Source organism: Thamnophis elegans, chromosome Z, assembly GCF_009769535.1.
Source record: "Thamnophis elegans isolate rThaEle1 chromosome Z, rThaEle1.pri, whole genome shotgun sequence".
Lineage (NCBI taxonomy): Eukaryota > Metazoa > Chordata > Lepidosauria > Squamata > Colubridae > Thamnophis > Thamnophis elegans.
Genome location: NC_045558.1, coordinates 126,690,795 through 126,706,394, shown reverse-complemented (window position 1 = coordinate 126,706,394; position 15,600 = coordinate 126,690,795). Strand labels below are relative to the sequence as shown.

Genomic DNA, 15,600 nt, shown 5'->3' with positions numbered 1-15,600 from the left:
AAAAGGTTGCATAAGACCATTTGAATTTGTTCTTGCCATTTAAATTATTTACATGATGTAGATTGTACTTGGTCATCAATTTCATTGGGAGCTTCATCATTGCTAATGTCAGAATCAGCTGTTGGGGAAGGGGGTGGTTTCAATATTGTCCATTACAAAATTTTCACCACAATCAGATTCCACTTCACTCAGATCACTCTCTGCTTCTCCATACCATTTTAGAACAGTTTGAAGTTTGTATCACCAAGTAGGATTCTTTTTAGTGGAAAACTTGGCCCCAACATTATAAAAATATGTTAACAAAAGATCTGCGGTCACTGTGACCAAACTCAAATTCACGTGCTGCTACAGAAAGCATCAAATAACTGATGGAAGCATGATGCTGCATTCACTTTTATTGGTGGGAAAACAAGCTATTCACAACAGGAATGGTCCATTTCTAAAAAGGGGTGTTCTGAACATTTTGGAAAACTGCTCGATCAGGTATGATTGCGGGTCTCTGGTTCTGTTGCTGATGTCCTTGGCTTCACCCTGCTCACCCAATCACTTCTGCCCAAACCATCCAAGATTCATTTCATTCTGGGCCCAGATCATATCAAACCAGCTGCTCAAATTCATGCACAGAATGGTGAATGTACCTCAAAATTACTCTTCATCTGGAAGCAGGAACCCCAAATATTAGATGTATTATTTGTAGTGCATTTGAACTCCCATCATTCCTCCAAAAGGATCTACAAAAGCGTTCCTAAGAAAGTATTCAAAGCTTAAGAAAGTTCAGGTGAAACTTACTAATTTAGAACTTCTGGGTACGGACTATAAAAATCTGAGTAACTCTTCAGAGTTAAGGGAAATGGAACTTAGCAGGTAGTTCTTTGGCTTACAACAATTTGTTTTGTGGCTGTTCAAAGTTAAAACCACACTGAAAATGACTTGTGACCATCCCTCACACAACCATCCCAGTATCCCCATGGTCACATGTTCAAACCTCAGGTGCTTGGCAACCAGGATGTAGTTACTATGGTTGCAGGAATCCTGGGGTCATGTGATCTGCAACTTTTCCAGCTGGCTTCCAACAAGCAAAGTTAACAGGAGGAGCCAGGTGATTAATTTAACTACTGTTTATATAAAACAAGTTAAAAAAACAGGTTTTTCAAATCAAAGCACCTACCGCTTAATAACCATCCTGCTTAGCAATGGAAATTCTGGTCCTAATTGTCATAATTTTAGGACTTACGTAAGTTGACCATGAGCAAATTTAAATTCCGGGTCTGCCTTAACTAGTCCTAAATTGCCTCACTCATCATATTTAGTTTCCTCTGTAATAAACAATAGGAAGCTTTTTAATGCTCTCACAGACGCGGTGGCTCGGTGGCTAGGACGTTGACCATGTCAATCAGAATGGTTGGCAGTTCAGTGGTTCGAATCCCTAGCACCGCGGAGCTTGTTTTCAAATTAAAAACTAAGAAAGTCCAGTTGCCTTTTGAAAAAATGCATCTTTGGGACCTGCAGGTATGAAGTTTCAGAACACCTTAGCAAACACGCTGCACACCAATTAGGAAATTAACCACTCAATAGATGATGGGGGGGGGGGAATGTCTTGCATTCCAATGGGGAAGAGATGTGGCTAAGACGCTGAGCTTGTCGATCAGAAAGATTGGGAGGTTGGAGGTTTGAATCCCTAGTGCCGCATAACTGAGTGAGCTCCCGTTACATGTCCCAGCTTCTACCAACCTAGCAGTTTGAAAGCACATAAAATGCAAGTAGAAAAATAGGGACCCCCCCCCCTTTGGTGGGAAGGTAACAGTGTTCTGTGCGCCTTCAGCACTTAGTGGTGGCCATAGAGACATTTGCAGACAGCGCTGGTTCTTCAGCTTTGAAACGGAGATGAGCACCGCCCCCTATAGTCGGGAACGACTAGCGCATATGTGCGAGGGGAACCTTTACCTTTATTGCTCTCATAAATACCCTGCGAGAGAAAGTAAAATGGCAGCTTGGCTTGAGAGGTGGAAGCAAACAAATAGGCGTGTAAAAAAAGAAGACTAAAGACACAATGCATGCAGCGAAGGAAATTTAATTTTAATTCCATTTAAATCTCGTGTGAAAAATCTCTTTAAATTCCATATAAATTTGTATAGTCCCAGGCACACCGTGTGATTGTATTCAATCCAGGCTCCGCTATGATCATCAAGTGGAGTTTGGAATTTTTATTTCTCCTGATTGTAAGGCTCAATCTAGAGTCTCGCCATAATTAAGCCGCCACCAACCGCAACACAGGAATCACTTTACGGTCCCAAGAAACAACATCCCAGTGCTTGAGATTTGTTGAACACGTCAGGAGAGGCTGAAGTGGCACTCAAAAGCTTCTCAAGCACGAAGGCCACCCCAATCCAGGAAGTAAACCGTGCCCAAGGAATCTCCCACCATTAGGAGGACAGAGGAGTCCTTGCAAGGGAAGGGCTGGAGACAGGAAACGGGGGCCTGGCATCGGAACTGGCCAATCTGTAACCAAGATAAAAGGGAAGTTGGGGAATAGAAGAAAAGAGACATCAGCAGAAGAACGCAAAATAGTGGATTGGCTGGAAACTTTGGGAGAGAGAGAGAGACTGTAACAGTGCTGGCTTCCGGATCCCGTTGCAACAGGTATACTGCAATGGGGCCCGGCGTGCATGCACGCAGCACACACACAGCATATGCATGCGAACTTACCGCTCGTGATGCTCCAGCTGCTTGGCAGAGCATTGCATAGGCACCGTACACTCCGTGCGCGTGCGTGAAAGCCCCGATCGGCTCAAATACAAGTAAGGCAGCCAGGCAGGCGGGTGGACTCTGTGGAGCACCGTACCAGAACGGTACTGGTGCTCCCTGAAGGCACCGATACGCCGTACCGGGGTGTATTGGTCATATCCCATCACTGGACTGTAATTATGGTGTGGAATTCTGGGAGTTGAAGTCCACACATCTTAAAGTTGTTGAGGTTGAGAACTATATTCCCTGTATTGTCATCACCTATATACAGGTGAAACTCGAAAAATTAGAATATCGTGCAAAAGTTCATTTATTTCAGTAATGCAACTTAAAAGGTGAAACTAACATACGAGATAGACTCATTACATGGAAAGCAAGATAGTTCAAGCCGGGATTTGTCATAATTGTGATGATTATGGTTTACAGCTCATGAAAACCCCAAATCCACCATCTCAGAAAATTAGAATATTACATGCAATCAATAAAACAAGGATTGTACATAGAACAATAAAGTATAAGCATGCATATGTATCAGTACTTGGTTTGGGCCCCTTTTGCAGCAATTACTGCCTCAATGCGGCGTGGCATGGAAGCTATCAGCCTGTGGCACTGCTGAGGTGTTATGGAAGACCAGGATGCTTCAATAGCAGCCTTCAACTCTTCTGCATTGTTCAGTCTCATGTCTCTCATCTTTCTCTTGGCAATGCCGCATAGATTCTCTATAAGGTTCAGGTTAGGGAAGTTTGTTGGCCAACCAAGCACAGTAATCCCATGGTCATTGAACCAGGTTTTGGTGCATTTGGCAGTATGGGCAGGTGCCAAGTCCTGCTGGAAAATGAAGTCAACATCCCCATAAAGCTCATCTCCGGAAGGAAGCATGAAGTGCTTCAATATCTCCTGGTAGATGGCTGCGTTGACCCTGGACTTAATGAAGCACAGTGGACCAACACCAGCAGATGACATGGCTCCCCAAATCAACACAGACTGTGGAAACTTCACACTGGACTTCAAGCACTGTGTCCTCTCCATTCTTTCTCCATACTCTGGGTCCTTGGTTTCCAAATGAGATGTAAAAGTTGCTCATCAGAAAAGAGGACTTTGGACCACTGAGCAACAGACCAGGTCTGTTTTTCTTTAGCCTAGGTAAGATGCTTCTAATGCTGTTGAGCCGAGGTGGCGCAGTGGTTAGAGTGCAGTACTGCAGCCACTTCAGCTGACTGTTAGCTGCCGTTCAGCGGTTCAAATCTCACCAGCTCAGGGTTGACTCAGCCTTCCATCCTTCCGAGATGGGTAAAATGAGGACCCAGACTGTGGGGGCAATATGCTGACTCTGTAAACCGCTTAGAGAAGGCTGAAAGCCCTATGAAGCGGTATATAAGTCTAACTGCTATTGCTATTGCTGTTGCTATTGTTTGCTGTTCAGGAGCGGCTTGACAAGAGGAAGAAGACATTTGAAGCCCATGTCCAGGATCCATCAGTGTGTGGTGGCTCTTGATGCACTGACTCTGGCCTCAGTCCACTCCTTGTGAAAGTCCCCAACACTTCCTGACAATCCTCTCCAGGCTGCAGTCATCCCTGCTGCTTGTGCACCTTTTTCTTCCACACTTTTCCTTTCCACATAACCGTCTATTAACGTGCTTTAATATAGCACTTTGAGAATATCCAACTTCTTTTGCAATTACCTTTTGAGGCTTTCTCTCCTTATGGAGGGTGCCAATGATAGTTTTCTGCACAACTGTCAGATCAGCAGTCTTTCCCATGATTGTGATTCCTACTGAACCAGACTGAGAGGCCATTTAAAGGCTCAGGAACCCTTTGCAGGTGTTATGGCTTAATTAGCTGATTAGAGTGGGACACTTTGAGCCTAGAATATTGCACCTTTTCACAATATTCTAATTTTCTGAGATTGTGGATTTGGGGTTTTCATGAGCTATAAGCCATAATCATCACAATTATGACAAATCACGGCTTGAACTATCTTGCTTTGCATGTAATGAGTCTATCTCATATATTACTTTCACCTTTTAAGTTGCTTTACTGAAATAAATGAACTTTTGCACGATAGTCTAATTTTTCGAGTTTCACCTGTATATAAAAGTGTGTGTGTGTGTGTGTGTGTGTGCACGCGCATATTCTTCAAGAGAGAGATGTCATGGGATATCAATAGTGCTGCTTTATTACAGTATGGGATAAGAATCCTAAAAATCTTTTCAAGTTTCTGTCTCTCCTCCTCCTCTTCCTATCTATCTATCTATCTATCTATCTATCTATCTATCTATCTATCTATCTATCTATCTATCTATCTATCATCTATCAAGTGTGTGTGTCTGTGTGTATGTTCCAGCATAACTCTGGAATGCCTCGAGTAATTTCAACCAAACTTGGTACACAGATGACTTACTCTCTGGAAAGAAATACTGTTGGCGTAAAGACACCCCTAACACCCTTCAGGGTGTGTGTTCTGTTAAGATACAGCCTGATGTGCCTTAAAATGGCTTCTACCATACTGCTGTAAAATGGCTTCTACTGTACAGCACAGTGGAGTTGCCATGGTAATGGTTTCACAGTACTCCACAAGGGAGCTCCCTCTGGTAAGGGGGAAAAACCAACATTAGAAATTACGTTTGTTCCAGACATTTTCAACAAGGCTTTGATTATTCTTGAGGATTATTCTTGTACTTCACGCAGATTACATACAAGGAAAGAACCATGACGTCGAACAGCTTGGGATAAATAAATACCCAGGAAATGCTGGGTTATTAGCTAGCTAGAAATATATACAGTAAATGGTTGATCCAAGTCTTCGTCCTAAAACCAGTTATTATCGGTAGATAGGCTTTTTTGTATAAACAAATTGTGTAAGAAGTAGGGATCTCTAGCTTAACTCCAGGCATTCTGGCCATCAAATGCATTTCAAATGCATTTGGCATGTGTTGAGAAAAGGCAATTAGGGAAATGAAAGTTGCACTGAGGGATAATAAGGTGAGGTCAGTGACAGCATCTGCCTAACTTCAGCCCAGCATCGTTCAGAGACACTCACCAGCTTCATTGTGCTGCCATCCCAAATCTTCACATCCCGGTCACGGGATGCTGTTACAATCCTGTCTCCCACTAGATGCAAAGCTGTAATTGTGTCGCAGTGGATCTAAAGAAGAAAGAAGATGAGGCAGAGTAAATTTTAGCTGATGCATCAGGCCTAGTTTAACAACAGTAAGTGGTATGATCCCCTGCATGGGATTGCCCCGTGACTAAATAGGACAGATGGGGAGAAAGCTAACCTCCAGATTGCAGGAACCCAAGTGAGCAGTCAGATGTGAAGACCTGAACTCACTGATAGCTTCACATTGCAATGAACAAGGACATACTGTATATACAATTTGGCAGCTATTCAGATTGTTGGTTGAGCAGTACAAAAATAGCCAGGGAAATTATTTAAGCCTGGGAAACGAGCCCCCTGTCAGTCAACAGGAGAGCTGATTTCATAAGATCCTTGGGAGCCGAGAACTTGGCAGCACAAGGAAACAACAACCAATGGCCTAATAACTGGCCATCAACACCCCAATCAACAACTAAAAAGTCACACATAGTCAGGCACCACATAAATACTATGCATAGAATAACCCAAAACACAGATTATGGTGAGAGAGAAGTTACTGAAGATGGGCTCAGAAGACTAAATCTCTGGTCCTGGTCTCCAATCCAGATCGGCTCCAGTAACTGGTTTGATTGATTTGATTTGATTTGATTATATTTATATGCTGCCCTTTTCCCCCGAAGGGGACTCAGGGCGGCTCACAATTCAAATCAGGGAAGGGGGGTACAGACAAAAAATTAAAAAAAAAAACGAAACATAACAATGCATAATTTAAAAACACAAAACAGTCATACCATTCGAGACGGGGGCAACAGCTCTTTAGCCCCAGGCCTGTCGGAACAGCCAGGTTTTAAGGGCTTTGCGGAAGGCCTGGAGGGTGGTGAGGGTTCGAATCTCCACGGGGAGTTCATTCCAGAGAGTCGGAGGAGCCACAGAGAAGGCTCTCCTCCGGGTAGTCGCCAGTTGACACTGGCCAGCGGATGGAATTCGGAGGAGGCCTAATCTGTGGGATCTAATCGGTCTTAGGGAGGTGATTGGCAGCAGGCAGTCTCTCAAGTACCCAGGTCCAATACCATGAAGGGCTTTATAAGTGACGACTAGTGCCTTGAAGCGTATCCGGAGACCAATAGGCAGCCAGTGCAGCTCGCGGAGGATAGGTGTTACGTGGGTGAACCGAGGTGCACCCACGATCGCTCGCGCGGCTGCATTCTAGACAAGCTGAAGTCTCCGAATGCTCTTCAAGGGCTGCCCCATGTAGAGCACGTTGCAGTAGTCCAGTCTAGAGGTCACAAGGGCGCGAGTGACTGTTGTGAGGGTCTCTCGGTTCAGGTAGGGACGCAACTGGTGCACCAGGCGAACCTGGGCAAATGCCCCCCTGGTCACAGCCGACAAGTGGTGTTCAAAAGTCAGCTGTGGGTCCAGGAGGACTCCCAAATTGCGAACCCTGTCTGAGGGGCGTACTGTTTGACCGCCCAGCCTGAGAGATGGAACACTTGGCCAATTAGTAGGAGGGAAACACACCAGCCACTCGGTCTTATCCGGATTGAGTACAAGCTTGTTAACCCCCATCCAGTCCCTAACAGCCTCGAGGCGCTGGCACATCACGTCAACCGCTTAACTGAGTTGGCACGGGGCGGACAGATACAGCTGCATATCGTCTGCATACTGATGGTATTTTATCCCGTGCCGTCGAATGATATCACCCAGCGGCTTCATGTAGATATTAAACAGGAGGGGGGACAGGACCGAACCCTGCAGCACCCCATAATTCTGCCCTCCGACCAACACCGACTGCAACCTGTCTGAGAGGTAAGAGGAGAACCACCGTAGGACAGTGCCTCCCACCCCCACCTCCCGCAGTCGTCGCAGAAGGATACCATGGTCGATGGTATTGAAGGCCGCTGAGAGGTCAAGGAGCACTAGGATGGAGGCATAACCTCCATCCCTGGCTCTCCAGAGATCATCGATCAATGCAACCAAAGCGGTTTCTGTGCTGTAGCCAGGCCTAAATCCCGACTGGAAGGGATCTAGATAATCGGTTTCCTCCAAGGACCGCCGGAGCTGAAAGGCTACCACTTTCTCAACAACCTTCCCCACAAAGGGGAGGTTGGAGACTGGACGATAGTTGTTTAAGACGGATGGATCCAAAGATGGCTTCTTCAGAAGGGGTCTTACCACTGCCGCCTTTAGAGCGGGGGGAAAGAACCCCTCCCGAAGGGAGGCGGTAACAACCGCCTGGATCCAGCCCCGTGTTACCTCCCTGCTGTTAGCGACCAGCCAGGAGGGGCACGGGTCCAGTACACATGTGGAGGCACTTACAGCTCCCATGGCCTTGTCCACGTCCTCAGGGATTGATATGTGATGGAGAATGGACTTTGAATAAGGCCTGGAAGTGGGTCATTCTCTCCAGTAACATGAAAGGGGACTCAGTAAATGGGAACAGTAGTTTTGCCAATCAGAGGACTGAACCGACATAATTATTGCTCACAAAGTGTAACCAAGGAGAGATGGGCAGCCATTTTTCTGACTCTGTCTCACCTTCCTCTTTTGCCAGTCCTTAGATGCGTCTTCCTCTTCCTCTTCTTTCTCCACTTCCTCCTCCGCTTCCTCTTCCTTCTCCGCCTCCTCCTTCTCTTCATCTTCTTTTTCTTCTTCTTCTTCTCCTTCTTCGTCTTCTTCATCCTCATCTTCATCGTCTGTCTCCTGCTCCTCTATCTCCCTTTCCTCCTCTATTTGCGCATTCTGACTCCAGAGAAATCCCTCTGTGTCCCCATATAATAGTAAGTTGTCTTCCAAAAAAAAAAGGGGGGGGGGGAGAAAGCAGGAATTAAAATGTCCTTCTATTTAATTATCTATCATCCCTTTGTGTACCTAGTTTGTCTCTTCTCCCTTTACCAATTAGTGACCCTTTTCTATGAGGTCCATGCCAGATTCCCTTTGCCAATACTATTATTGAATCCTATGAAATTAACCAACCCATTATTAAATCCAAGGAAAACCCAGAGGTTTTACTGTACATTTGTAACTGTTCAATTCAACTCGGATGTCTTTGAGTTTTTCTTAAATAAACAACAAATACATAGCTCCAAGACAGTGGTGAAATTCAATTTTTTTTACTAATGGTTCTGTGGGCGTGGCTTGGTGGGCTTGGCAGGGAAAGGAAACTGCAAAATCCCCATTCCCTCCCCACTCTGGGGTCAGCCAGAGGTGGCATTTGCCAGTTCTCCGAATTACTCAAAGTTTCCGCTACCAGTTCTCCCAACTACTCAAAATTTCCGCTACCAGTTCTCCCAACTACTCAAAATTTCCGCTACCAGTTCTCCCAACTACTCAAAGTTTCCGCTACCAGTTCTCCCAACTACTCAAAGTTTCCACTACCAGTTCTCCCAACTACTCAAAATTTCCGCTACCAGTTCTCCCAACTACTCAAAATTTCTGCTACCAGTTCTCCCAACTACTCAAAGTTTCCGCTACCAGTTCTCCCAACTACTCAAAGTTTCCGCTACCAGTTCTCCCAACTACTCAAAGTTTCCACTACCAATTCTCCCAACTACTCAAAATTTCCGCTACCAGTTCTCCCAACTACTCAAAGTTTCCACTACCAGTTCTCCCAACTACTCAAAGTTTCCGCTACCAGTTCTCCCAACTACTCAAAGTTTCCACTACCAGTTCTCCCAACTACTCAAAGTTTCCGCTACCAGTTCTCCCAACTACTCAAAGTTTCCACTACCAGTTCTCCCAACTACTCAAAGTTTCCGCTACCAGTTCTCCCAACTACTCAAAATTTCCGCTACCAGTTCTCCCAACTACTCAAAGTTTCCACTACCAGTTCTCCCAACTACTCAAAGTTTCCGCTACCAGTTCTCCCAACTACTCAAAGTTTCCACTACCAGTTCTCCCAACTACTCAAAGTTTCCACTACCAGTTCTCCCAACTACTCAAAGTTTCCACTACCAGTTCTCCCAACTACTCAAAGTTTCCGCTACCAGTTCTCCCAACTACTCAAAGTTTCCACTACCAGTTCTCCCAACTACTCAAAATTTCCGCTACCAGTTCTCCAGAACCAGTCAGAACCTGCTCGATTTCACCCCTGCTCCAAGCTCTCTGCAATGGAGGCTAGAAATTTCTATCATAAGCAAGGAAATTGAGCATGGATTTTCTTTCAAAGAATCTTGAACAGAAAAAGAAACCAGCCCAGCCTCACCTTTGATGAGTCTGGCAACCGTGACGAAGCTAGAAGGCTTGTTCGGTGTCCACTTGATGTCCTTAATGATTGTGGCCTTTTTATTCTTGCCCAAATTCTAGAGTGGGGTGGGGGAAAGCAGCACAAAACGAAAACAAAGGTGAGAGAGATCAACTCAGATCACGGAAAATCCACTCAGGTAGTGGTGAATGAAATTCCCTATTAATAAACTCTACAAAGAACTACAGGTAGTACTCGACTTACGACCACCCGAGTCGTAAGTCAACCACCGTTGAGCCCAAAATTTAGATTGTTAAGTGAGACATTTTTAAAGTGAGTTTTGTCCCCCTTTTTTTTACAACCTTTCTTGCCTCAGTTGTTAAGTGAATCACTGCAGTTGATAAGTTAGTTAACTTGCTTGTTAAGTGAATCTGGCTTCCCCACTGACTTTGGTTGCTGGAAGGTTGCAAAAAGGGGATCCCGTGAACCAGTTGCCAAGCGTCCGAATCTTGATAACATGATCATGGGGATGCTACAAAGGTCGTAACTGTGAAAAACAGTCATTAAGTCCCTTTTTTCAGTGCTGTTGTAACTTTGACAGGTTCCACCACAAAACCGCGGACGACAAAATCGCGGTCGACGAAAGCGCGTATGTGACGTCATCATAGCACGACGAAAAAGATCGAAAAATGTAAAAATAAAGCGAAAACCTTACCCTAACCCCCCCAAACCTAACCCTAACCCTAAACCTAACCCTTAACCTAAGCCTAAACCTAACCCTAAACCTAACCCTTAACCTAACGAAAAACCTAACGCTAACCCTTAACCTAACGCTAAACGTAACGCTAACGCTCTAAACCTAACCCTAACCCTTAACCTAACCCTAATCCTTAACCTAACCCTTACCTTTATGTGAATCGGCTTGCTGTAATTTAATTTTTATTTCAATTTTTCGATCTTTTTCGTCGCGTTGTGATGACGTCACATACGCGATTTCGTCGACCGCGCTTTTGTGGAACGCGGTTTTGATGGGTCACAACTTTGACAGTCACTAAATGAACTGTAAGTCAAGGACTAGCTGTACTTTCTGAGAGAGAGAGGGAGGGGGAGGGAGGGAGGGAGAGTAAGAGAGAGACAGCTTGCTGATTTGAGAAATAAAAGGATATCTCTTATTTCCCAAATCTGTGGGCTTGGAGCACCTCCCATCCTCTAATCAATTCACACAATATGCTAAGCCAGTGGTCAGCAAACTCATTAGTCAACAGAGCCAAATATCAACACTACAATGACTGAAATTTCTTTTGAGAGCCAAAAGACGGTGTGGCCTGTTTTGTGGGAGTGGCTCGGCAGTCATGTGACTGGTTGGGCGTGGCCAACTTGGAAAATGTAGTGAAACTCACTTAACAACGCTCTTGCTTAGCAACCAAATTTTTTTGGCTCAATTGTAGTCATAAGTTCTCTTGATTTTCCTTCCTTCCTTCCTTCCCTCCTTCCTTTCTTCTCTCTCTCCCACTTTTCTTTCTTTCTTTCTTTCTTTCTTTCTTTCTTTCTTTCTTTCTTTCTTTCCTTCCTTCTTTTCTCTTTTTCTTTGTCTCTCTCTATGTCTGTCTGTCTGTCTGTCTGTTTCTCTCTCTGTATCTCTCTGTCTCTCTCTCCTCACTCCTCCCATCTCAGTCACTCTGTGTGTGTGTGTCTGTCTGTCTGTCTCTCACTCACTCTCTCTGTGTGTCTCTCTCTCTTTCTGTCTGTCTCTATCTCTCTCCCCTCCCTTCCTTTCTCTCTATCACTCTGTGTGTATGTGTCTGTCTGTCTCTCACTCACTCACTTAATCACTCATTCTGTGTGTCTCTCTCTTTGTGTGTCACTGTCTGTCTCTCCCTCCCCCTCTCTGTCTTTCTCTCTTGTCTGTGTGTCTGTCAGTCTCTGATTCCCTCCCTCCCTCCTTCTCTCTCTGCCTCTGTGTCTGTTCACAAAATACTATATGGAGCAGCAGCAAGGCTCTGCGCGGCCAGCGATGACTCCGGAGGCCACCTGCGGGGGGCGGGGTCCCCCTTGTGTTCCTCGTCTTCCCAGATGGCCTCTGGAGTCATCACCAGCTACACAGAGCCTTGGCGCTGCTCCACGCCGTGGAAAACATAGGCGCACGCACGCCCCACACAATTGTAGCCCGAAACAGGACGAAAGCCCCTCTCCCAACTGGCCCTTCCTCCCTCGGAGGGCTTCGGAGGGGAACTTCTGCAGAAGTCCAGGCGAGTGAGAAGAAGCTGTGTGCATGCACCTATGTTTTCCATGGCGTGGAGCAGCGGTGAGGCTCTGCACGGCCGGCAATGACTCCAGAGGCCATCCACAAGGAGTGGGGTCCCCCTCACGTTCCTCGTCTTCCTGGATCGCTTTTGGAGTCATCACCGGCCGCACAGAGCCTCGCCGCTGCTCCACGCCGTGGGAAACATAGGCGCGCATGCACAGCCCGTACAATTACACTCTCGGTGACTTCGCAACGGCAGGAACTTGTTCTCACTCAAGTTAGAAGCTTTCCTCCGAAGACCTCCAGGGGAGGAAGGGCCAGATGGGAGAGGGGCTTTGGTCCTGCTCCAGGCTGTAATTGCACGGGGTGTGCCTATGTTTTCCACGGAGTGGGGCTGCAGCCAGAAGGCAAGGAATGTGAGGTGGCACAGTGGTGGCGGAAGAGTCCCACTCAAGGGGCCAAAGAGTGACTCACGAACCATGGTTTGCCGACCACTGTGCTAAGCCATTCTTTGTTAAAGCAACCACAACTGGGCGGACTCACTAAAGACAACCACTGGGTTTCTACAACATTTTGAGCCAAATCCAAACAAATCAAAATGATGGGTTAGCATGATGCTTGCACCTGGAGTGGTGCAACTAAGAGGCATCTCCAGTTGGGACAGTGCTTGATTGGACCATGTGATGGACATGTGGGTGCTGGGCATGGACTTGGGACTTTCCTTTGGCTGGGGAAAACTTGGAAGCTTTCCAATTCGGGGTTAATGTCATGGTCCCAAGCAACACCCCCAATGAAAGAAGACTCCGAGGCTTGAGGTTCCTCAAAGTTCCATTTTATTAGAGATGTCATATTGGCACATCTGGGAAGACCCAAATCTGAAAGCTTCCAGGTTTTCCCCACCCATACAAAAGTCCAAGTCCCTGCCCAGCATCCACATGTCCATCGCATGGCCCAATCAGGCACCATCCCAACTGGAGATGCCTCCCAGTCACGCCCCTCCAGGTGGAGGGCAAGATCTCCTTGACTCTCTGAGACAGGAATGTCATTTTGACTATATATCTCCCAGACTCCATATAATCCCCCTCCCATTTTCCCACAGCAATAAATGTGGCAGGCCTGAAGGCCCAACACAAAAGATGGCTTCCAGGCCTGACAGTGAGAATAATTTGAGGGTTCGGTCTTTGGAAGGATTTTCATTTCGACACGTCACTCTTGCTCACCAACTTTATCAAGCCTGGTTTCTCCATGGTGTGCCACATATGTAAGACCTCCTCTTGCTCTTCATCAGATGGGGATATATTGAAGGGATTAGAATCAGTGTAACAGCGTGGGAACATATTTCTGCAGTGAGAAAGTCACAATTAGATAGAGCCAGGAAAGAAATCTTTCTTCCATCTTGTCACCATCCACAGCAGAGGTGATATTCAGCTGGTTCCGACCAGTTCTAGCAAACCAGTAGCGGAAATTTTGAGTAGTTCATAGAACCTGCAAATACCACCTCTGGCTGGCCCCACCCCCATCTATTATCTGCCTCCCAAGTCCCAGCTGATCAACTTTGTCTTCTTTTGTTACTCTTCATAGGAGAACAGAGTTGGAAAGCAGGTTCAGTGTGGTGGGGAGGGAATGGGAATTTTGCAGTATCCTCCCAGGAGTGGGGAGAGAATGGAGATTTTGCAGTATCCTTCCTCTGAAATGCAGAAGTGTGACCCAACAAATGCGCTCACGACAAAAGCGCGTTGACAAAACCGTGGTGCTAAAACCGCGATGTCATCAACATGACGTCATCAACGTGCCGACAACAGCTCGCCGACAGAAGCGCGATTTAAGTTAAGGTAAGGGTTAGGGTTAGGGTTAGGGTTAGGTTTAGGTGTATGGCTAGGGTTAGGGTTAGGTTTACAGCGCGCTTCTGTCGGCGCACTGTTGTCGGCGCGCTTCAGCGCTCATTCGTCGGCGTGGTTTAGAACTCGCGGTTTTGTCACCGCGGTTTAGTCGGGCACACTTTTGTCGGTCGCCCTTTTGTCGGTGAACCGTGCAGAAGGAATGGAGATTTTGCACTATCCTTCCCCTGGAGTGGGGAAGGAATGGAGATTTTGCAGTATCCTTCCACCAGGAGTGGGGAGGGAATGGAGATTTTGCAGTATCTTTCCTCTGGAGTGTGGTGGGAATGGGAATTTTGCAGTATCCTTCCCGTGCCACACCCACCAAGCCACACCCACACCCACTCAGACACGCCCAAACAACCGGTAGTAAAAAAAAATTGAATCCCACCACTGATCCACAGATCTCTTACGTGAATGTCTCAAAATTGTCATCTCCAGGTAGAAGAAGCAACAATTCTCTATCACTTAGCCCACAAACTGAAGCACCCAGAGTGGGGAGCATCCCCATGCACAGGACAGAAACTCCTTTGGTTTGCCACAAGGTTCTCCTACGCGTCAAGCTAAGCAAGAGGGAAAAAAACAGCTAGATAAGGAGAGTTGTGGAAAGGCAACTGATGGGTGAAGAACAGGCTCAATAAGACTCAACAAATGACAAGAACCATCCACTATAGGCAGCCTCTTGAATCAGCTGGGCAGGAATATCCAGCAAGATCAAACCAAGGATCTATCCAATTTGCCGTTTCTTAATGTAACATTAAGAGGGATAGAATCAAAATTATGTGAAGTGTTAGTACCAATGTAGAATGCTTTATTAAGACAACATTTGGAATATTGCATCCACTTTTGGTCACCACAATACAAAAAAAGGTGTTGAGATTCCAGAAAGAGTGCAGAGAAAAGCAACAAAGATGATTAGGGGATGGGAGGCTAGAAGATATGAAGAACGGTTGCAGGAATCAGATATGCCTAGTTTAATGGAAAGAAGGAATGGGTGGCATAAAAACTGTTCACTCTTTCTTGATCATTTGTATCTGCAGCCGAATGTTTCTAACTCCTAACCATCTACATCCATGAAGGCGAACCTATGGAACGTGTGCCAGAGGTGGCACACAAAGATCTCTCTGTGGGCACGCGCCCTGTCGCCAGCTGCTTTTTTGGTGTGCATGCTGGTCTTCATGGGTGCCAGTAAATGGCCTGAAAAACGGCCCAAAAACAGGCCATTTTGGGGGTTGCTTTTTGGGCATCTTTGGACCATTTCTTGGGCTGAAAATGGTTCAGAAAACAAACAGGAATATGACCCAAAATCTGGCTGTTTTCCAGGCTGTTTTCCAGCCACATTTGGGCCATAAACAGCCCTAAAATAGCCTCCCAAACAGCAAAAACAATTCATGCTCCAGCCAGCTGGTCTCCGGGTTTACGGTGCTCCGGAAAACCAGCTGGCAGGCACAAATGC

General features: G+C 46.1%; 1 protein-coding gene across 2 annotated transcripts in view; it reads right to left on the bottom strand.

Annotated features, from left to right (window-relative positions):
* Window positions 1-2,055: 2,055 nt before the first annotated feature.
* Window positions 2,056-15,600, bottom strand: part of TEP1 (telomerase associated protein 1) — a 174,783-nt gene continuing 161,238 nt past the window's right edge. For both annotated transcript variants that reach the window (XM_032237579.1, XM_032237580.1), the window contains exons 53-58: window positions 14,558-14,707; window positions 13,488-13,608; window positions 10,044-10,140; window positions 8,378-8,628; window positions 5,786-5,890; window positions 2,056-2,499 (exon numbers count right to left, since the gene is read on the bottom strand). In XM_032237579.1, the coding sequence (XP_032093470.1) occupies window positions 2,365-2,499; window positions 5,786-5,890; window positions 8,378-8,628; window positions 10,044-10,140; window positions 13,488-13,608; window positions 14,558-14,707 (859 nt within the window). In that variant the 3' untranslated portion in view covers window positions 2,056-2,364. The remainder of the gene's footprint in view (window positions 2,500-5,785; window positions 5,891-8,377; window positions 8,629-10,043; window positions 10,141-13,487; window positions 13,609-14,557; window positions 14,708-15,600) is intronic.